General features: G+C 46.1%; 2 protein-coding genes across 3 annotated transcripts in view; one reads left to right on the forward strand and one right to left on the reverse strand.

Moving 5' to 3' along the window:
- Positions 1 to 20,389, forward strand: part of LOC135054677 (oocyte zinc finger protein XlCOF7.1-like) — a 52,098-nt gene extending 31,709 nt beyond the window's left edge. For both annotated transcript variants that reach the window (XM_063957930.1, XM_063957929.1), the window contains exons 4-5: positions 9,787 to 11,365; positions 17,791 to 20,389. In XM_063957930.1, the coding sequence (XP_063814000.1) occupies positions 9,787 to 11,365; positions 17,791 to 19,817 (3,606 nt within the window). In that variant the 3' untranslated portion in view covers positions 19,818 to 20,389. The remainder of the gene's footprint in view (positions 1 to 9,786; positions 11,366 to 17,790) is intronic.
- LOC135057146 (oocyte zinc finger protein XlCOF6-like) overlaps positions 1 to 22,028 on the reverse strand; it is a gene marked incomplete at its 5' end in the record, with an annotated part of 352,699 nt that overhangs the window by 198,869 nt on the left and 131,802 nt on the right. The gene's annotated exons all lie outside the window — the stretch shown is intronic.

The raw sequence follows: 22,028 nt of genomic DNA on the forward strand, positions 1-22,028 counted from the left end.
ATGATGAGGAGGCAGATTGAGGGGGTGCGGGTGCTTGAGATGTGGATGATGAGGAGGCAGATTGAGGGGGCGCGGGTGTTTGAGAGATGGATGATGAGGAAGAGGCAGATTGAGGGGGCGCGGGTGTTTGAGAGGTGGATGATGAGGAGGAGGCAGATTGAGGGGGTGCGGGTGTTTGAGAGGTGGATGATGAGGAAGAGGCAGATTGAGGGGGTGCGGGTGTTTGAGAGGTGGATGATGAGGAGGAGGCAGATTGAGGGGGTGCGGATGTTTGAGAGGTGGATGATGAGGAAGAGGCAGATTGAGGGGGTGCGGGTGTTTGAGAGATGGATGATGAGGAGGAGGCAGATTGAGGGGGCGCGGGTGTTTGAGAGGTGGATGATGCTGAGGAAGAGGCAGATTGAGGGGGTGCGGGTGTTTGAGAGGTGGATGATGAGGAGGAGGCAGATTGAGGGGGTGCGGGTGTTTGAGAGGTGGATGATGAGGAGGAGGCAGATTGAGGGGGCGCGGGTGTTTGAGAGATGGATGATGAGGAAGAGGCAGATTGAGGGGGTGCGGGTGTTTGAGAGGTGGATGATGAGGAAGAGGCAGATTGAGGGGGTGCGGGTGTTTGAGAGGTGGATGATGAGGAGGAGGCAGATTGAGGGGGTGCGGGTGTTTGAGAGGTGGATGATGAGGAGGAGGCAGATTAAGGGGGCGCGGGTGTTTGAGAGGTGGATGATGCTGAGGAGGAGGCAGATTGAGGGGGCGCGGGTGTTTGAGAGATGGATGATGAGGAAGAGGCAGATTGAGGGGGCGCGGGTGTTTGAGAGGTGGATGATGAGGAGGAGGCAGATTGAGGGGGTGCGGATGTTTGAGAGATGGATGATGAGGAGGAGGCAGATTAAGGGGGCACGGGTGTTTGAGAGGTGGATGATGAGGAAGAGGCAGATTGAGGGGGTGCGGGTGTTTGAGAGGTGGATGATGAGGAGGAGGCAGATTGAGGGGGTGCGGGTGTTTGAGAGATGGATGATGAGGAAGAGGCAGATTGAGGGGGCGCGGGTGTTTGAGAGGTGGATGATGATGAGGAGGCAGATTGAGGGGGTGCGGGTGTTTGAGAGGTGGATGATGAGGAAGAGGCAGATTGAGGGGGTGCGGGTGTTTGAGAGATGGATGATGAGGAAGAGGCAGATTGAGGGGGTGCGGGTGTTTTGAGAGGTGGATGATGAGGAGGAGGCAGATTGTGGGGGTGCGGGTGTTTGAGAGGTGGATGATGAGGAGGAGGCAGATTAAGGGGGCGCGGGTGTTTGAGAGGTGGATGATGCTGAGGAGGAGGCAGATTGAGGGAGTGCGGGTGTTTGAGAGGTGGATGATGAGGAAGAGGCAGATTGAGGGGGTGCGGGTGTTTGAGAGGTGGATGATGAGGAGGAGGCAGATTGAGGGGGTGCGGGTGTTTGAGAGGTGGATGATGAGGAGGAGGCAGATTGAGGGGGCGCGGGTGTTTGAGAGGTGGATGATGAGGAAGAGGCAGAATGAGGGGGTGCGGGTGTTTGAGAGGTGGATGATTAGGAGGAGGCAGATTGTGGGGGTGCGGGTGTTTGAGAGGTGGATGATGAGGAGGAGGCAGATTAAGGGGGCGCGGGTGTTTGAGAGGTGGATGATGAGGAGGAGGCAGATTAATGGGGCGCGGGTGTTTGAGAGGTGGATGATGCTGAGGAGGAGGCAGATTAAGGGGGCGCGGATGTTTGAGAGGTGGATGATGCTGAGGAGGAGGCAGATTGAGGGGGTGCGGGTGTTTGAGAAGTGGATGATGAGGAAGAGGCAGATTGAGGGGGTGCGGGTGTTTGATAGGTGGATGATGAGGAGGCAGATTGAGGGGGTGCAGGGGCTTTAGAGGTGGATGATGAGGAGGAGGCAGATTGAGGGGGTGCGGGTGTTTGATAGGTGGATGATGAGGAGGAGGCAGATTGAAGGGGTGCGGGTGTTTGAGCGGTGGATGCTGAGGAGGCGGCAGATTGATGGGGTGCCGGTGTTTGAGAGGTGGATGATGAGGAGGAGGCAGATTAAGGGGGTGCGGGTGTTTGAGAGGTGGATGATGCTGAGGAGGAGGCAGATTGAGGAGGTGCGGGTGCTTGAGATGGGGAGGAGGATGATGAGGCGGAAGATTCAGATTGTTGGGGGGAGGGTGGTTGAGAAGGGGTGGAGGAATGATGGGAGAGGGTGGTTGAGAGGGTGAGGAAGCTGGGTCTTGGGGTTCGTCCTGGACTATCTGCTGCCTTCGTGCTCTGCCTAAGGAGAGTGAAACACAGAAATTGTTTATTTTTTGTTTGGTGTTTACATTTTTGTGTTTACAAGTGTAAAGTAGCAAAAAATGTTCAGTATATTTTTGCCTATGACTTATAGGCCCTACACACTGGCCGATTTTCTGAAAGATATGAACGATCTCGTTCATAAATGAACGAGAACTTGTTCATATCTTTCAGTGTGGAGACTCCAGCGATGAACGATGCGCGGCCCCGCCCTCGTTCATCGCTGGTCTCCCGTCGGCTGTGCATGCAGGCCAATATGGACGATCTAGTCCATATTTGCCTGCACTTCAATGGAGCCGCGTGATGGGGGGAGTGAAGAAACTTCACTCCCCCCGTCACTGCCCCCCCCCCCCCCCCGCCGCCGGGTCGCTCGTCGGCCGTGTCGGCCGTCGGGCACCTCGGCGGCGCATCGTCAAATGTGTAGGGCCACTTACTCAATCGTAAATCTTCAATCAGCTTCATTTAATTTTTTACATTTTTTTAAAAAAAGATTTTTGTTGTTGATATACATTTGTAACCTGTTCTTATGTGATCTTCTCTTTCTCTAACGTCCTAGTGGATGCTGGGGACTGGGCAGCAATTAGGATACCTTTTGGCAAAATAATACATATATACAGTCAGGCACTGTATATATGTACGAGCCCCCGCCATTTTTTACACATAGAAGCGGGACAGAAGTACGCCGCTGAGGGGGCGGGGCCTTCTTCCTCAGCACACGAGCGCCATTTTCTCTTCACAGCTCCGCTGGAAAGAAGCTCCCCAGGCTCTCCCCTGCAGTATCCAAGTGCAAAAAGGGTAAAAAATAGAGGGGGGGCACATAAATTTAGGCGCAAAAGTATTACAAACAGTAGCTACTGGGTGGACACTACATTACAGTGTAATCCCTGGGTTATAAAGCGCTGGGGTGTGTGCTGGCATACTCTCTCTCTGTCTCCCCAAAAAGCCTTTGTGGGGTCCTGTCCTCAGTCAGAGCATTCCCTGTGTGTGTGTGTGTGATGTGTCGTTACGTCAGTGTAGACATGTTTGATGAGGAAGGATACGTGGAGGCAGAACAAGTGCAGATGAATGTGGTGTTGCCGCCGACGGTGCCGACACCTGATTGGATGGATATGTGGAAGGTGTTAAATGATAATGTAAGCTCCTAGAATAAAAGGTTGGATAAAGCTGAAGCCTTGGGACAGTCCGGGTCTCAACCCATGTCTGATCCTACAGTTCAGAGGCCGTCAGGGTCTCATAAGCGCCCACTATCCCAGGTAGTTGACACAGATGCCGACACGGAATCTGACTCCAGTGTTGATGACGATGAGGCAAAGTTGCATCCTAAAATGACTAAAGTTATCCGCTACATGATTATAGCAATGAAGTATGTATTGCACATTTCAGAGGAAAACCCTGTCCCTGACAAGAGGGTTCATATGTATGGGGAAAAAAGGCAAGTGGTGACCTTTCCCCCTTCACATGAGCTAAATGAGTTATGTGAAAAAGCGTGGGATTCCCCTGATAGGAAATAATAATAATAATTTCCAAAAGATTACTGATGGCGTATCCTTTCCCGCCAACGGACAGGTTACGCTGGGAATCCTCTCCTAGGGTAGACAAGGCGTGGACACGCTTGTCTAAGAGGGTGGCCCTGCCGTCTCAGGATACGGCCGCCCTAAAGGATCCTGCGGATAGAAAGCAGGAAGTTATCCTGAAGTCTGTTTATACACATTCTGGTGCACTACTGAGGCCAGCTATTGCTTCGGCCTGGATGTGTAGTGCGGTAGCAGCATGGACTGATATCCTCTCGAAGGAAATGGATACCCTGGACAGGGACACTGTTCTACTGACCCAGGGACATATCAAAGACGCTGTCCTATATATGCGGGATGCCCAGAGGGACATTTGCTTGCTGGGCTCTAGAATAAACGCAATGTCCATTTCTGCCAGAAGGGTCTTATGGACTCGGCAATGGACGGGGGATGCCGACTCTAAAAAACACATGGATGTTTTGCCTTATAAGGGTGAGGAATTATTTGGGGATGGTCTGTCGGATCTCGTTTCCACAGCTACAGCTGGGAAGTCAAATTTCTTGCCTTATGTTCCCTCACAGCCAAAGAAAGCACCGTATTACCAAATGCAGTCCTTTCGTTCTCAGAAAAGCAAGAAAGTCAGAGGTGCATCCTTTCTTGCCAGAGGCAGGGGTAAAGGAAAAAGGCTGCACCATACAGCTAGTTCCCAGGAACAAAAGTCCTCCCCGGCTTCCACTAAATCCACCGCATGACGCTGGGGCTCCACAGGCGGAGCCAGGAGCGGTGGGGACGCGTCTCCGAAATTTCAGCCACCAGTGGGTTCGCTCACAGGTGGATCCTTGGGCTATACAAATTGTGTCTCAGGGATACAAGCTGGAATTCGAAGTGACGCCCACTCACCGTTTCCTAAAATCGTCCTTGCCAGTTTCACCCACGGAAAGGGAGGTAGTGCTGGCGGCAATTCACAAGCTATACCTCCAGCAGGTGATTGTAAAGGTTCCCCTCCTTCAACAAGGAAGGGGTTACTATTCCACGATGTTTTTGGTACCGAAACCGGACGGTTCGGTAAGGCCCATCTTGACTTTAAAATCCCTGAACAGTTATCTGAAGAAATTCAAGTTCAAAATGGAATGGCTCAGAGCGGTCATTGCAAGCCTGGAGGAAGGGGATTTTATGGTATCTCTGGACATCAAGGATGCTTACTTGCATGTCCCCATTTATCCACCTCATCAGGAGTACCTCAGGTTTGTGGTTCGGGACTGTCATTACCAATTCCAGACGCTGCCGTTTGGCCTGTCCACGGCACGAGAATATTTACCAAGGTGATGGCGGAAATGATGGTGCTCCTTCGGAAGCAAGGAGTTACAATTATCCCATACTTGGACGATCTCCTCATAAAGGCGAGGTCCAGGGAGCAGTTGCTGATCAGCGTAGCACACTTTCAGGAAGTATTGCAGCAGCACGGCTGGATTCTGAATATTCCAAAGTCGCAGCTGATTCCTACGTCGCGTCTGCCCTTCCTGGGCAGGATTCTGGACACAGACCAGAAGAAGGTGTTTCTCCCGGAGGAGAAGGCTCAGGAGCTCGTGACTCTGGTCAGGGACCTCCTAAAGCCAAAACAGATATCGGTGCATCTCTGCACGCGAGTCCTAGGAAAGATGGTGGCGTCATACGAAGCCATTCCCTTCGGAAGGTTCCATGCAAGGATCTTTCAGTGGGATCTGCTGGACAAGTGGTCCGGATCGCATCTTCAGATGCATCGGCTGATCACCCTGTCCCCCAGGGCCAGGGTGTCTCTTCTATGGTGGCTGCAGAGTGCTCACCTCCTCGAGGGCCGCAGGTTCGGCATACAGGACCACGGATGCAAGCCTTCGAGGATGGGGGGCAGTCACTCAGGGAAAAAACTTACAAGGGCTGTGGTCAAGTCAGGAGACTTGTCTGCATATCAATATCCTGGAACTAAGGGCCAAATACAATGCCCTGAGTCAAGCGGAGCCTCTGCTTCGAAACCAACCAGTGCTGATTCAGTCAGACAACATCACTGCAGTCGCCCATGTAAACCGCCAGGGCGGCACAAGAAGCACGGTGGCAATGGCGGAAGCCACCAGGATTCTGCGTTGGGCGGAGAATCACGTGCAAGCACTGTCAGCAGTGTTCATTCCGGGAGTGGACAACTGGGAAGCAGACTCCCTCAGCAGACACAACCTCCACCCGGGAGAGTGGGGACTTCATCAAAAAGTCTTCAAGCAGATTGCAAATCGATGGGGACTGCCACAGGTGGACATGATGGCGTCCCGCCTCAACAAAAAGCTAGAAAGGTATTGCGCCTGGTCAATGACCCTCAGGCGATATTTGTGGACGCACTGGTAACACTGTGGGTGTTCCAGTCGGTCTATGTGTTTCCTCCTCTTCCTCTCATACCCAAGGTGCTGAGAATTGTAAGAAAAAGAGGAGTGAGAACAATACTCATTGTTCCGGATTGGCCAAGAAGGACTTGGTACCCAGAACTGCAAGAGATGCTCACAGAGGACCCATGGCCTCTGCCTCTCAGACAGGACCTGTTGCAACAGGGGCCCTGTCTGTTCCAAGACTTACCACGGCTGCGTTTGACGGCATGGCGGTTGAACGCCGGATCCTAGCGGAAAAGGGCATTCCGGATGAAGTGATTCCTACGTTAATAAGGGCTAGGAAGGACGTGACGGCACAGCATTATCACCGTATATGGCGGAAATATGTTGCTTGGTGTGAGGCCAGGAAGGCCCCTACAGAGGAATTCCAGTTGGGCGATTCCTGCACTTCCTACAGTCAGGGGTGACTATGGGCCTAAAATTAGGGTCCATAAAGGTCCAGATTTCGGGCCTATCCATTTTCTTTCAAAAAGAACTGGCTTCACTGCCTGAGGTTCAGACGTTTGTTAAGGGAGTGCTGCATATTCAGCCCCCTTTTGTGCCACCAGTGGCACCTTGGGATCTTAACGTGGTGTTGGATTTCCTGAAATCCCACTGGTTTGAGCCACTTAAGACCGTGGAGCTAAAGTACCTCACGTGGAAAGTGGTCATGCTGTTGGCCTTAGCTTCGGCTAGGTGTGTGTCAGAATTAGCGGCTTTGTCATGTAAAAGCCCCTATCTGGTTTTTCATATGGACAGGGCGGAATTGAGGACTCGTCCACAATTTCTACCAAAGGTGGTATCATCTTTTCATCTGAACCAACCTATTGTGGTGCCTGCGGCTACTCGTGACTTGGAGGCCTCCAAGTTGCTGGACGTGGTCCGGGCTTTGAAGATTTATGTAACCAGAACGGCTGGAGTCAGGAAGACTGACTCGCTGTTTATCCTGTATGCACCCAACAAGATGGGTGCCCCTGCTTCAAAGCAAACTATTGCTCGCTGGATATGTAATACGATTCAGCAGGCTCATTCTGCGGCAGGATTGCCGCATCCAAAATCAGTAAAAGCCCATTCCACAAGGAAAGTGGGCTCTTCTTGGGCGGCTGCCCGATGGGTATCGGCATTGCAGCTTTGCCGAGCTGCTACTTGGTCGGGTTCAAACACTTTTGCAAAATTCTACAGGTTTGATACGCTGGCTGAGGAGGACCTGGTGTTTGCCTATTTGGTGCTGCAGAGTCATCCGCACTCTCCCGCCCGTTTGGGAGCTTTGGTATAATGCCCATGGTCCTTACGGAGTCCCCAGCATCCACTAGGACGTTAGAGAAAATAAGAATTTACTCACCGGTAAATCTATTTCTCCTAGTACGTAGTGGATGCTGGGGACTCCGTAAGGACCATGGGGAATAGACGGGCTCCGCAGGAGACTGGGCACTCTAAGAAAGATTTAGTACTACTGGTGTGCACTGGCTCCTCCCTCTATGCCCCTCCTCCAGCCCTCAGTTAAGGAAACTGTGCCCGGAAGAGCTGACATTACAAGAAAAGGATTTTGGAATCCAGGGTAAGACTCATACCAGCCACACCAATCACACCGTACAACTTGTGATAACTTTACCCAGTTTACAGTATGAACAACAAATGAGCATCACTCAACGGATGGCTCATAACAATAACCCTTTATAAAGAAATAACTATATACACGTATTGCATTAAGTCCGCACTTGGGACGGGCACCCAGCATCCACTACGGACTACGAGAAATAGATTTACCGGTGAGTAAATTCTTATTTTCTCTATTTCTCGTAGTACGTAGTGGATGCTGGGCGCCCGTCCCAAGTGCGGATTTTCTGCAATACGTGTATATAGTTATTGCTTAATAAAGGGTTATTGTTATGAGGCATCCGTTGAGTGATGCTCATTTGTTGTTCATACTGTAAACTGGGTAAAGTTATCACAAGTTATACGGTGTGATTGGTGTGGCTGGTATGAGTCTTACCCTGGATTCCAAAATCCTTTCCTTGTAATGTCAGCTCTTCCGGGCACAGTTTCCTTAACTGAAGTCTGGAGGAGGGGCATAGAGGGAGGAGCCAGTGCACACCAGATAGTACCTAATCTTTCTTTAGAGTGCCCAGTCTCCTGCGGAGCCCGTCTATTCCCCATGGTCCTTACGGAGTCCCCAGCATCCACTACGGACTACGAGAAATAGAATTAGTAAATTCTTATATTTTTTTATCACATTACAAAAACAAAGGTTAAATGTTATATTAAAAATGGATCATACATACAGGGTTGTACTGGCCAACAGGGGTACACGGGATTTTCCCTGTGGCCCACTCTGGCTGGTCCCCCAACCTCCACCTTTAGGGATCATGCCTGTGATGCATTAGCTTGTGAACTTGTCCCACCTTCCTCTTCAGATTATGGTCTGGCTAGTTGGGTATTGTGTCCAGATTCTTCCTCAATTTGCCCCACATCTTCCTCAGCCAGGGTAATGAGACCAGTCTCTTGTTGTGTTTGATGGCCAGTAGATGGGTTGGCTTCACTTCTGGGTACTGTCATCCTATTTTGGGCACAGGCAGGGGTTTGTTGCTGTGCCATGTTCTGTTATGTTTGTACAAATATTTTTGTACAGTTACACAACATTATGTCATTTTATTTTGCTTAGTAAAAATACTTTGAACCCATACACTTTGTTCTAAAATTGTGTTTATATTAGTGTGTGTGTGTGTGTGTGTGTGTGTGTGTGTGTGTGTGTGTGTGTGTGTAGCTAAATATACAAATGTATTTTTATCCTGCTTGTCTCAATTCACAAAAAACATGGGATGTTACATATAGAACAATAAACAACTATACTTCACATGTATCTTGTTCCATAGGCCCTATAAGGGCAGGAATCTGGTTACTATGGGCAACCAGGCATCTTAAATAGAACTCACATCTGACCTAATCAATCCATAGGAAGGTATTGGGTAAAGCAGGAGTTACTAACATGATAGGTTAGGGTGCATTATGTTGGGAATGTTATTAGAAGGAAACACAACAAATGTAGGAATCAGGAAAACATGGCATGTATTTGGGATATAAAGAAAATGAATTTGCATTTTTTTTATTAAAAAAAAAACTACGTTTGACGTGTGCAATACACATGTATTTGCTAATAATAAACATGTGTGCTGCTTGAGAGTAACATATTTTACTATCGTTTAACATAATAACATTTCCAGGGAGTGTAAATGTACATACCATCTCTGAGAGTGCTAGAGCTACAATGGACTGTTGATGCGTTTGCATTGCAAACAGCTGCGTCCTATCGGCAGTGATTAGCTAGGTGCGGCCGTTCGCTAGCTGTGCGCAGCCCTAGACTTACTCTTTTGCTGCGAGCGCCTGGTGTGTACCAGCAACGGGCAGCTTCGCTGCGGGGTGAAAACCAAACCTACAGACCTTAGCATACTCCCCCACAAGACACCCACCTCCATGCCCCTTTTCGCTAGTCAGGGAAGCCATTGCCCCGCACCGCCTTCGACACGCCTCTTTGTGGCTGCGAACAATGAAATTGGACATTATTAACTAATTTTTTATTTTTTTATTTTGTGGGTCATTTAGGGTGAATATCTGTCTAATTATAAAGTAGAAGATACAGAGAGAGAAGAAGAGACGTATGTGACTGATATGAAGGCAGAAGATATAGAGGGAGAAGCGACGTATGTGATTGATATGAAGCCAGAAGATATAGAGGGAGAAGAAGAGACGTATGTGTCTGATATGAAGGCAGAAGATATAGAGGGAGAAGAAGAGACTTATGTGACTGATATGAAGGCAGAAGATATAGAGGGAGAAGAAGAGACGTATGTGACTGATATGAAGGCAGACGATATAGAGGTAGAAGAAGAGACGTATGTGACTGATATAAAGGCAGAAGATATAGAGGGAGAAGAAGAGACGTATGTGACTGATATGAAGGCAGAAGATATAGAGGGAGAAGAGACGTATGTGACTGATATGAAGGCAGAAGATATAGAGGGAGAAGAAGAGACATATGTGACTGATATAAAGGCAGAAGATATAGAGGGAGAAGAAGAGACATATGTGACTGATATGAAGGCAGAAGATATAGAGGGAGAAGAAGAGACGTATGTGACTGATATAAAAGCAGAAGATATAGAGGGAGAAGAAGAGACATATGTGACTGATATGAAGGCAGAAGATATAGAGGGAGAAGAGACGTATGTGACTGATATGAAGGCAGAAGATACAGAGGGAGAAGAAGAGACGTATGTGACTGATATGAAGGCAGAAGATACAGAGGGAGAAGAAGAGACGTATGTGACTGATATGAAGGCAGAAGATATAGAGGGAGAAGAAGAGACGTATGTGACTGATATGAAGGCAGAAGATACAGAGGAAGAAGAAGAGACGTATGTGACTGATATGAAGGCAGAAGATATAGAGGGAGAAGAGACGTATGTGACTGATATGAAGGCAGAAGATATAGAGGGAGAAGAAGAGACATATGTGACTGATATAAAGGCAGAAGATATAGAGGGAGAAGAAGAGACATATGTGACTGATATGAAGGCAGAAGATATAGAGGGAGAAGAAGAGACGTATGTGACTGATATAAAAGCAGAAGATATAGAGGGAGAAGAAGAGACATATGTGACTGATATGAAGGCAGAAGATATAGAGGGAGAAGAGACGTATGTGACTGATATGAAGGCAGAAGATACAGAGGGAGAAGAAGAGACGTATGTGACTGATATGAAGGCAGAAGATACAGAGGGAGAAGAAGAGACGTATGTGACTGATATGAAGGCAGAAGATATAGAGGGAGAAGAAGAGACGTATGTGACTGATATGAAGGCAGAAGATACAGAGGAAGAAGAAGAGACGTATGTGACTGATATGAAGGCAGAAGATATAGAGGGAGAAGAGACGTATGTGACTGATATGAAGGCAGAAGATACAGAGGGAGAAGAAGAGACGTATGTGACTGATATGAAGGCAGAAGATATAGAGGGAGAAGAAGAGACGTATGTGACTGATATGAAGGCAGAAGATACAGAAGAAGAAGAGACATATGTGACTGATCTCAAAGCAGAAGATACAGAGGGAGAAGAAGAGACGTATGTGAGGGTTGATCAGAAGTGTAAGGAGGAGGAAATCCCTACAGATACCAGCACAGGTGAGTAATGAGCACTTATTACAGAAAAGAATCACATATTCTCTTTGCTCACTTATGCTACATCCTCCTCTGTCAGTACAGACTAATGAGGGATATGTATCTGCCCAGTGGGGGAGTCAGTGGTGATAATCCCCTAATAGACTCCCGCTCTCCTCACATAATATCATTGTGTGCTACATTTTCAGTGTTGACATTCATAATTTCGTTTTCATCCACTAGTGGTCACTGGAGTACTCTTGGGATATGGACGGTTCCACAGGAACTAGGCACTGAATAAATTAAAATTTGAGACTACTTCTCCCCTCCATATCCCAGAGTACATCAGTGTTTTTTCGGTGCTCACTGAGCAACAAGGCTTGTGGAGTTGGTCCACAATTATTGAATTTTCAAGGTTCCACATCCCTTTCCCCCTTCCAGAAAGGCGAGGGTCCGTGATAGTGGAAGCTGCTGAAGCAGCTGTGGGTGTCGGGCCTCTCGGACCTCTCGGAAAGAGCTCCCTCACCACCACGTGCAGGATGCCTGCAGAAAAGGCTGACGGAGCTTACTGAAGAAGCCCCTTCACAGCCCTCACCCCAGGGTCCAGGTATGTTGAACGGGGCGGTCAGCTCATGCCGCCCCCCGGCTGTGTGGGATACTGTGTGTGTGTTTGTGGCCACCCGCCGCTGCCTTCAGCCGCCCGCCGCTGCTTCCAGCGCCGCTGATATGCTGCCTCCCCTGCCGCGCTGAGTTGATTTATAGCATAGGCCGCTCAGCGGCTCTATGCAGTGCGACCCAGGCTCCGATGCCACTGCCGGCTCCCTCTCACCATAGCCAGCCTCCGTGTATAGTTAGGCGGTACACGGAGCACGGGGGGTAGAGACACACGAGAAAAAAAAAAAGCATGTTCAGGCAGCGCTGCATAAATAGGCTATAAAGCCTTTGTTAAACAGGAACAATTATATGCAGGTTTTGATGCAATATAAGAGGTTTAAACTGCTCACATAATTATATGTCTGCACTTTGTGTTATACTGTGAGCATGGGGACATATTAACCATGCTTCCTGTTTTTTTCCTGTTGTATTTTCCAGAGTTTCCTGTATTACATCTCTCCACCATTGAAGGCGCAGGGGTGTTAAGGGAAATTTGGGATCAGGCATATTGCTGGCGTGCACTGCACTTGGCCAGATATATATTTAAAGAGACACCTTAGTGCTATTTACTGAGTCGCGCAAGTTGTCTGTCTTTGTATTTTGTATTGTTTGTCTGCATAATGAGTAAGACACCAGCAAAGTCCAAAAAGCAGTTTCACTGCAATGTCTGTAAGGGTGTATTACTGGATGGGTCTACCACATGTAAAGTATGTTTTGTAAATTCAGAAACAAATACAATTTCTGCTCCGGTTTCAAATCCAATTTCAACCCTGGACCCGCAATGGGCTATTTTAGCAGATGTCCTAGCTGGATTGCAATCAGAATTGGACGACTCTCGGCAAGAGCGAGAGGCGGCAAGATCTGAATCTAGGGTGAGACCGCTAGAACTACCGGAGGGGTCTCAGCCTTACCAAAAGTCCAAATCCTCTATGGATAAGAGGGATAAGTTTAATTTTTCTTATAAATTACCAGTTTCTGCTATGTTACTTTCTGACGATTCTAGGCCAGACCTCACTGTACAAGATGAGGTTGAGGAGGGCGAACTAGACCAGCAGTCAGAGGGTGACGATTTTGACAGCCCGGGCATTGATAATCTCATCAGAGCGGTGCGTCAGTCTCTGAAGTTTACAGAAACTGAGGAGCCACTGACAAATAATGAGGTCGTCTTTGCTAAACGACAAAGAACTCCAATGTGTTTTCCTGTTTCGGAATCTCTTAATAAAATGTTTCCAGAAACAAGAAAGAATCTGGATAAACAGTTTTCTATACCTCACTGATTTAGGTCTAGTTATCCGTTTCCAGACTCAGTAACAGCTACATGGGAGAATCCACCATTGGTAAATTCATTTGTGTCTAAACTTACAAAGAAATTAACCATACCAGTACCAACTGCTACTACACTTAAGGACCCTTCGGACCGTAAAATAGAAGCTATGCTAAAGTCCATGTATACAGCAACAGGAGTGCTGCTTAGACCTTTGTTGGGTGGCATTTGGGTAACTAAGGCGCTAATGGTATGGATAACAGAACTCAAGTCTGCCTTAACTGATGATCACCTTATACTTCTCGCTGATCAAATCTGGGAAGCTGCTGACTATCTATGTACAGCTTCTACTGACGTCTGTCAGCTCACTTCTCGCCTTTCATCGTCGCTAGTTACAGCATGACGAGCGCTCTGGCTACGTTCTTGGCAAGCGGAGGCAGAGGTCAAAAAAGGTATAGAAGCATTACCTTACGTGGGCGAGAAGTTATTTGGTCCTGAATTAGACAAATGGATTTCTGAGGCCACGGGAGGAAAGTCGGTTTTCTTACCATTACCTCCAACAGTACCTAGAAGGAGATATTCTGGACCGGTGTTCAAATCCTTTAGACCTCAGTCCTTTCGCGGGCATGGCAGGGGAACGGCCACACCTGGTAGACGAGGTCAGGGACGTGGTTTCCAACAAACCAATACCACTCGTCAGGATACTAAAGTCACCGGCAAGCCAGTGGCATGACGGGCTCCCAGCCCATCTCGGATCTCCTATTGTGGGAGCACGCCTTCAGTCATTCACAGTGGGTGGATCCGCAATTTAGTTTTAAAAGGTTACAAAATAGAGTTCGACTGTCTCCCGCAAATCCGTTTTTTTAGGACAGGACTGCCTGTGTCGGACGACAAGAAGGCGGTTCTGCAGATTGCCATTCAGTCTCTGCTGGATCCAGCAGTGTTGATTCCGGTCCCTGTACACCAACAGGGTCAGGGTTATTATTCCAGTCTGTTTGTGGTACCAAAGCCAGATGGCTCGGTCAGGCCAATATTGAACTTAAAGGGTCTCAATCAGTACGTCACTTACTACAGATTCAAGATGGAATCTCTGCGGTCAGTAATTGCAGGCCTAGAGCCACAGGAATTCATGATTGCGCTGGATCTCAAGGATGCGTACTTACACATTCCGATTTGGCCACCTCATCAAAGGTTCTTGCGGTTTGCAATACGGCAGAACCATTACCAGTTTTAGGCTCTACCGTTTGGTCTCTCGTCAGCGCCTCGGGTTTTCACCAAAGTGATGTCTGTGATGATAGCTCATCTCAGATCCCTGGGAGTGATAATAGTTCCGTACTTGGACGATTTACTCATCAAAGCTCTGTCTCAAGAAATACTTCTTCAACAGGCGTTGCTGACATACAATGTACTTGTTCACCACGGTTGGATTGTCAACTTCAAGAAATCACATCTAATTCCGTCTCAACGACTTCAATTCCTAGGTATGATTCTCGATACGGTAAATCAAAGAATTTACCTACCCGAACAGAAAGTACAGATTATTCATCATCTGGTACAATTAGTGCTCAAGCCATGCACAGTCTCGGTACATTTGTGCATTCGCCTCTTAGGCACATGGTGGCTGCTTTCGAAGCACTTCAGTTCGGAAGACTTCACTCGTGTCCTTTTCAGCTGGATATGCTCACACGTGGTCGGTCTCGCATCTGCAGATTCACCGCAGGGTGAGGTTGTCTCCAAGAGTGTCTCTACTCTGGTGGCTCAAAGTACAGAATCTAACCGCAGGGAAACGGTTCGGTGCCTGGAATTGGATAATTCTCACGGCGGACGCGAGTCTCAGAGGTTGGGAAGCTGTAGTTCAAAATGATCAGCTCCACGGTTTCTGGGCGGATCATGAAAGATTGCTGTCTATAAATATGCAGGAACTCCGGGCAATTTGCAATGTGCTACGGCAAGCAGTGCACATGCTGCAGGCTCAGGCTGTTCTGGTTCAGTCAGACAATGCGATGGCGGTCGTATACATTAACAAACAAGGAGGAACGAAAAGCAGCATGGCAATGCGTGAAGTAGCTCGAATCCTCAATTGGGCCGAGTATCACCAAGTGATATTGTCGGCAGTATTCATTCCGGGAGTGGACAACTGGGAGGCGGATTATCTCAGCCGTCGGGATTTTCATCCAGGAGAATGGGCATTAAATCCAGAAGTGTTTCACATGCTGGTCCAGAAGTGGGGTTACCCGCAAGTGGACCTGATGGCATCTCGCCACAATCATCAAACGCCCCAGTACGAGTATAGAACGAGAGAGCCAAAGGCAGTGGCGGTGGATGCTCTCACAATCACGTGGCCATACAGTCTCGTGTATCTGTTTCCACCGTTTCCGCTGCTCACTCTGTTGCTAAAGCGGATCAAAAGAGAGTCCGTCACAGTCATACTAGTGGCGCCTCATTGGCCTCGGAGAGCTTGGTTTTCTGATCTCCGCGGTCTACTCGCAGACGATCCTTGGCCGCTCCCACTGTTACAACAGGGTCCGTTCCTTTACCCTGATTTGGCGGCTACGTTTGACGGGGTGGCTGTTAAGAAGAGAGGGCATTCCAGAATCGGTTATATCAACAATGTTACGAACTAGGAAGCCGGTTACGACAGCTCATTATTACAGAATTTGGCGTGCCTATATAAGTTTGTGTGAAGCTCGGAAGTTTCCGACATCATCTTTCAAGTTATCACGTCTTTTGTTATATCTACAGATGGGGTTAGATGGAGGTCTGCGTTTATCCACACTAAAGGTGCAGATATCTGCGTTGTCAATTTATTTTCAAAGAAGATTGGCTCTATTGCCATCGGTACACACCTTTATGCAGGGTGTCCTCAGAGTACAGCCTCCATTCACTCCACCTACTGCGCCATAGGACTTGAATCTGGTTTTAGATTTCTTACAGTCTTTTTGTTTTGAACCCTTACAACAAGTGGATATTAAGTTTCTCACTTGGAAAACAATTTTTCTCCTAGCCTTGGCTTCGACAAGGCGTGTTTCAGATTTGGGTGCTTTGTCATGCAAGCCACCGTATTTAGTGTTTCATGAGGATAGAACGGAACTTCGGACGAATCCCGCTTTCCTACCAAAAGTAGTACCCTCTTTTCACATCAATCAACCAATAGTAGTTCCTGTGTTAACAGGAGATTCTGGAACCTTAGATGTGGTACGCGCACTACGCGTTTATGTATCCCGAACGTCTACAGTTCGTAAGACGGATACATTGTTTATCCTCTATGATGCGGCCAAGTTAGGTTGGCCAGCTTCTAAGCAGACCTTATCCAGATGGATAAAACTGACCATACGTCAGGCTTACCTTCATGCTAGGTTACAGCCGCCTACATCAGTAACAGCTCATTCCACACTGTAGGAACGTCATGGGCAGCTGGTCGTGGAGCTTCTACGACACAGCTTTGCTGTGCGGCTACATGGTCTTCAGTGCACGTTTGTGCGCTTTTACAAGTTTGATACTTTTGCGGCATCAGCATCTAGCTTTGGCCGTCTAGTGTTACAGGCGCCAAACAGCTCTCCCGCCCACAGGGAAAACTTTGGTACGTCCCAAGAGTACTCCAGTGACCCCTAGTGGATGAAAAAGAAAATAGGATTTTGGTACTTACCAGGTAAATCCTTTTCTTTGAATCCATAGGGTGCACTGGACACCCACCCAGAGCAGTTTTTCCTGGCTTGTGGTAAATTCAGGGGATCTTACGGTAACACACTCTCACGACTGTTTCAAATTAGCATAGTTCTATCTGGTTGGTGTCAACTGTTAGTTGTCAGTAACGTTATGTGTCAACTTTATTGTTGTCCGTTTTTGTTAGATGTATTTCTCCATTGTCAACCTCTATAGCTCCAGTTCGGCTCAGTAAAAAAACACTGAGGTACTCAGGGATATGGAGGGAAGTAGTCTCAAATTTTAATTTATTCAGTGCCTAGTTCCTGTGGAACCGTCCATATCCCAAGAGTACTCCAGTGCCCCCTATGGATTCAAAGAAAAGGATTTACCTGGTAAGTACCAAAATCCTATTTTTAAGTCATAATAAAAAATAGTTTTGAATATTGTACTTATAGGGGGTATTCAAGTAAGTGCGTTTTTTTTCCGACTGGTCGAATAAACGCCACTAATTCGACACGGTATTCAAATTCGGGGCTGTTTTTTAATCCATTTTCACTCATGCTGTTATACTTTTTTTTTTTTTGTCTAATCGGCATGGGCGAAAATTGCAGCAAAAAATGGGTGAAACACCTGCGAATACGCCAGGACACGCGGAGCGGCAGCGAATTCGCAGATACACAAGGTTTTCGCCAGTGCCGGGGTTTTTTTGATCAGACGGGCATTGAATAGGTTTAATGTAAATTTGACCTAAAAATGGACGAAAAGTCAAGTTTTTTTTAACTGGTCGACAAAACAGCTTTAATTGAATACCCCCCTTAGCCTTACATATGCCATTACATGTGTTATGGGTAATCATTGATATTTCTATTTATTGTATTCCCAACAGATGGCTGTAACAGAAGAAATATATGGCAGGAACATATCCCTTTATCTCTAGCCTGTGAAATAGAAGATAACATCACAAGAGATTCTCCAGTAGAAATCCCTATAACCTCAGTTATGCATCCAGTAATACACAGTACAGATATGACATTTGATCCCATTTATTATAGGGAATGTTCTGATAGAGCAAATACCAAATGCTTTACACAGGACACAAAGCTTATTACCCATCAGCTAGATAAGATATTTCCATGTTCTGAGTGTGTGAAATGTTTTACACGGAAATCACATCTTATTACCCATGAGAGAAGTCACACAGGTGCGAAGCCATTTCCATGTTCTGAGTGTGGGAAATGTTTTACACAGAAAACACATCTTGTTATACATGAGAGAAGACACACAGGTGAGAGGCCATTTCCATGCTCTGAGTGTGGGAAATGTTTTATAGAGAAATCACATCTTGTTACACATGAGAGAAGTCACACAGGTGACAACCCATATTCATGTTCTGAGTGTGGGAAATGTTTTGCACAGAAATCAAGCCTTGTTATACATAAGAGATTACACACAGGCGAGAAACCATTTCAATGTTCTGAATGTGGGAAATGTTATGCACAGAAATCAGGTCTTATTACACATGAGAAAAGACACACAGGTGAGAGACCATTTCCATGTTCTGAGTGTAGGAAATGTTTTACAAAGAAATCAGACCTAATTATACATGAGAGAATTCACACAGGTGAGAAACCATTTCCATGTTCTGAGTGCAGGAAATGTTTTACACAGAAATCACACCTTGTTAGACATGAGAGAATTCATACAGGTGTGAAACCATACTCATGTTCTGAGTGTGAGAAATGTTTTGCATATAAATCTTATCTTGTTATACATCAGAGAAGTCACACAGGTGAGAAGCCGTATACATGTTCTGAGTGTGAGAATAGTTTTACATATAAATCAGACCTAATAATACATGAGAGAAGTCACACAGGTGAGAAGCCTTTTCCATGTTCTGAGTGCGGGAAATGTTTTACGCAGAAATCACACCTTGTTAGACATGAGAGAATTCACACAGGTGACAAACTGTATTCATGTTCTGAGTGTGGGAAATGTTTTACACAGAGATCAGGTCTTGTTATACACGAGAAAAGTCACACAGGTGAGAAATTATTTCCATGTTCTGAGTGTAGGAAATGTTTTACACGGAAATCAGACCTAATTATACATGAGAGAAATCACACAGGTGTGAAGCCATTTCCATGTTCTGAGTGTGGGAAATGTTTTTCACGGAAATCACGTCTTGTTATACATGAGAGATGTCATACAGGTGAGAAACCATACTCCTGTTCTGAGTGTGGGAAATGTTTTACATATAAATCAAATCTTGTTATACATCAGAGAAGTCACACAGGCGAGAAGCCATATTCATGTTCTGAGTGTGGGAAATGTTTTACACGGAAATCAAATCTTTTTATACATAAGAGAAGTCACACAGGTGAGAAGCCATATTCATGTACCGAATGCGGGAAATGTTATGCAAAGAAATCCATTCTTCAACATGAGAGAGTTCACACAGGTGTGAAATTATTTCCAAGTTTTGAGGTTGAGAAACGTTTTACACATAAATCACATCTTGTTATACATCAGAGAAGTCACACAGGTGTGAAGCCTTTTCCATGTTCTGATTGCGGGAAATGTTTTTCACAGAAATCAGTTTTGGTTAGACATAAGAAAAGTCACCTAGGTGAGAAGCCATTTCCATGTCCTGAGTGTGGGAAATATTTTTCACAGAAATCAGTTTTGGATAGACATATGAAAAGTCACACAGGTGAGAAGCCATTTCCATGTTCTGAGTGTGGGAAATGTTTTTCACAGAAATCAGTTTTGGTTAGACATCAGAGAAGTCACACAGGTGAAAAGCCATTTCCATGTTCTGAGTGTGGGAAATGTTTTTCACAGAAATCAGATCTGGTTAAACATGAGAGAAGTCACACAGGTGAGAAGCAATATTCATGCTTTGATTTAGGGTAGTGGTAGAAATCAGATGTTACTAAACATTAAATTATTCACACACATTTAAACAGGTGAAACTTTGCATGTTTGCAGGGAAAATATTTTATCTTTATTAAGAACATATTAAGCATAGTGCTTCACCAAAGGCTCTTCATTAACGTCATTGACGGGTGGAGCTGTCATTGATTGTGCTACGGTTCAACTTGTATCCTTGTCTTGCAGTTTGTTAGAGTAGGCATTGGTATGTTATTACCCAAATAGTATGAGTGTAGTATGACATGAACTGTGCCCAAGGAGATTAATGAAGCCTAAACTTCTCTCCCATCCATATGGTCTGATATCTGACAGACATGTTCCTTGTGATGTCCTCCCCACCTGCATTTTCCTGTGATTTACCATTTATTTCTCACCACGTTACCTCTAACTATTTTACCACTGCTAGCCTCTCTCGCTAACCTGTCTTCACTTTTTTCACAATATATTTTTTTCACTATAGTGTTGCCCTGGGGTCCCACGGCTGCTTGGGTTTGGCGTGTCCTGCACCCTGGACTTGTACTCCCCAATATGTTAGGGACTTGCCCGATTAATGAGGTCACCTGGACGCTGGTGAGGAAGCCGTTATTTATGGGCAAAATTATGCAAAGAACCTCCTTCAAAATGCTCAATTTTATTCCAATGATTATTATTAAGCAATTGGTATTGTTTCAAATGTACATCTGCAGCCTTGTCTTTGTGTGTGGAATGAGCAGTTGGTTTGCCCTTATTAAAACAGACTTTTATAAAAGGCAGATTGTCCAGTGCATCCACCTGTCATGTCATTGGTGGGAGTGGCCACCCACGTGTAAGACAGGCAAATGCCAGTTAGGCTTTGATAGCCACAGAAACATACACAAATCATGTCGTACCACTATCACGGTCAAAAACCATTTATAAAATGGTGGGTGTGGCCTAACTTGTATTCTCCTGCTAATACAGATCAAAGCGCCGTGACTCAGATGTCCCGTCCCGTACGACGCTGATATTGGGATCCGGTCTGAAGATCGACACTGTCTAGGTCGACAATGTTTAGGTTGACCACTAAAGGTCGGCAGTCACTAGGTCGACATGTGCTAGGTCAAAAGGTCGATATAAGTTTTTCAATTTTTTTTTTCTTTTTGAACTTTTTCATACTTCCCGATCCACGTGGACTACGATTGGAACGGTAATCTGTGCCGAGCGAATGCTTTGCTCACCATGCAAGGGGACACGGTGCACTAATTTGGCTTCCCGGTCACTGTACGCAGAAAACAACACAAAAAACAACTCATGTTGACCTTTTGACCTGTCGACCTAGAAACCCTGTCGACTTAGTGACTAAAGTGGTCGACCTAGACACTGTCTATTTGATCCACCACATCCCTGATATTAATGTGTAGTCATCCAATCATAATTAATGAGCATTCTCATGTGTGACTATTATAAAGTAATTTACCGTAGCTCAGAGATAAAAGGTCGGTGTGTATATTTTAAGTCAACAGGTTCCTATAATATATATATATATATATATATATATATATATATATATATAGAGAGAGAGAGTAGCAGAGACCTAGGCACTTTAGTACAGGTGTGTAGTGATGGGATGTTATGGATAACACTCCTTAACTCTTTTAAGAGTAGCCGCTCATAATACAAAATTTGTGTATGGTATGCACATAAACAAAGATAGGTAGTGGAGAAAATAAGCGCTTGTGAGTGCAATAACAGATTAACAGGGAAAAGACCAGGTGGGTATGATTATAACCAAGAACACTTATAAGATAAAAAATGTTTGAAGGCTTATCTAAAAGGGGACACAGCAGCAAACTGTCCCAATAAATATAAAATAGCAAGAGAACATGCGTACAGGAATTTAAAAGTTCAAACGCTTATCTGTCCATTAGAGGAGTTCAGCAGCAAAACAGGACCAACGCGTTTCGTCCGTCAAAGCCTGGACTTCTTCAAGGGAATATGACCAGTGCTCTATTTATACCATTCAAGTGGTAATTGCACATGACTAGTCTGTCTGACATCACTTCCTGTAGTGATGTATATATCAGTCACAAATTCGAGACAAAGAAGACGTATTTTGATGAAAGATGGCGATGCGTTCCACCTGCTCTATAGACGGCGGTGCGTTCCAAATGCGTTCCACCGCCGTTGGATCACTAGTTTTCACTTCTAATTCACTATTAAACCATTTCTACTCCT

This window comes from Pseudophryne corroboree, chromosome 3 (genome assembly GCF_028390025.1).
Source record: "Pseudophryne corroboree isolate aPseCor3 chromosome 3, aPseCor3.hap2, whole genome shotgun sequence".
NCBI lineage: Eukaryota > Metazoa > Chordata > Amphibia > Anura > Myobatrachidae > Pseudophryne > Pseudophryne corroboree.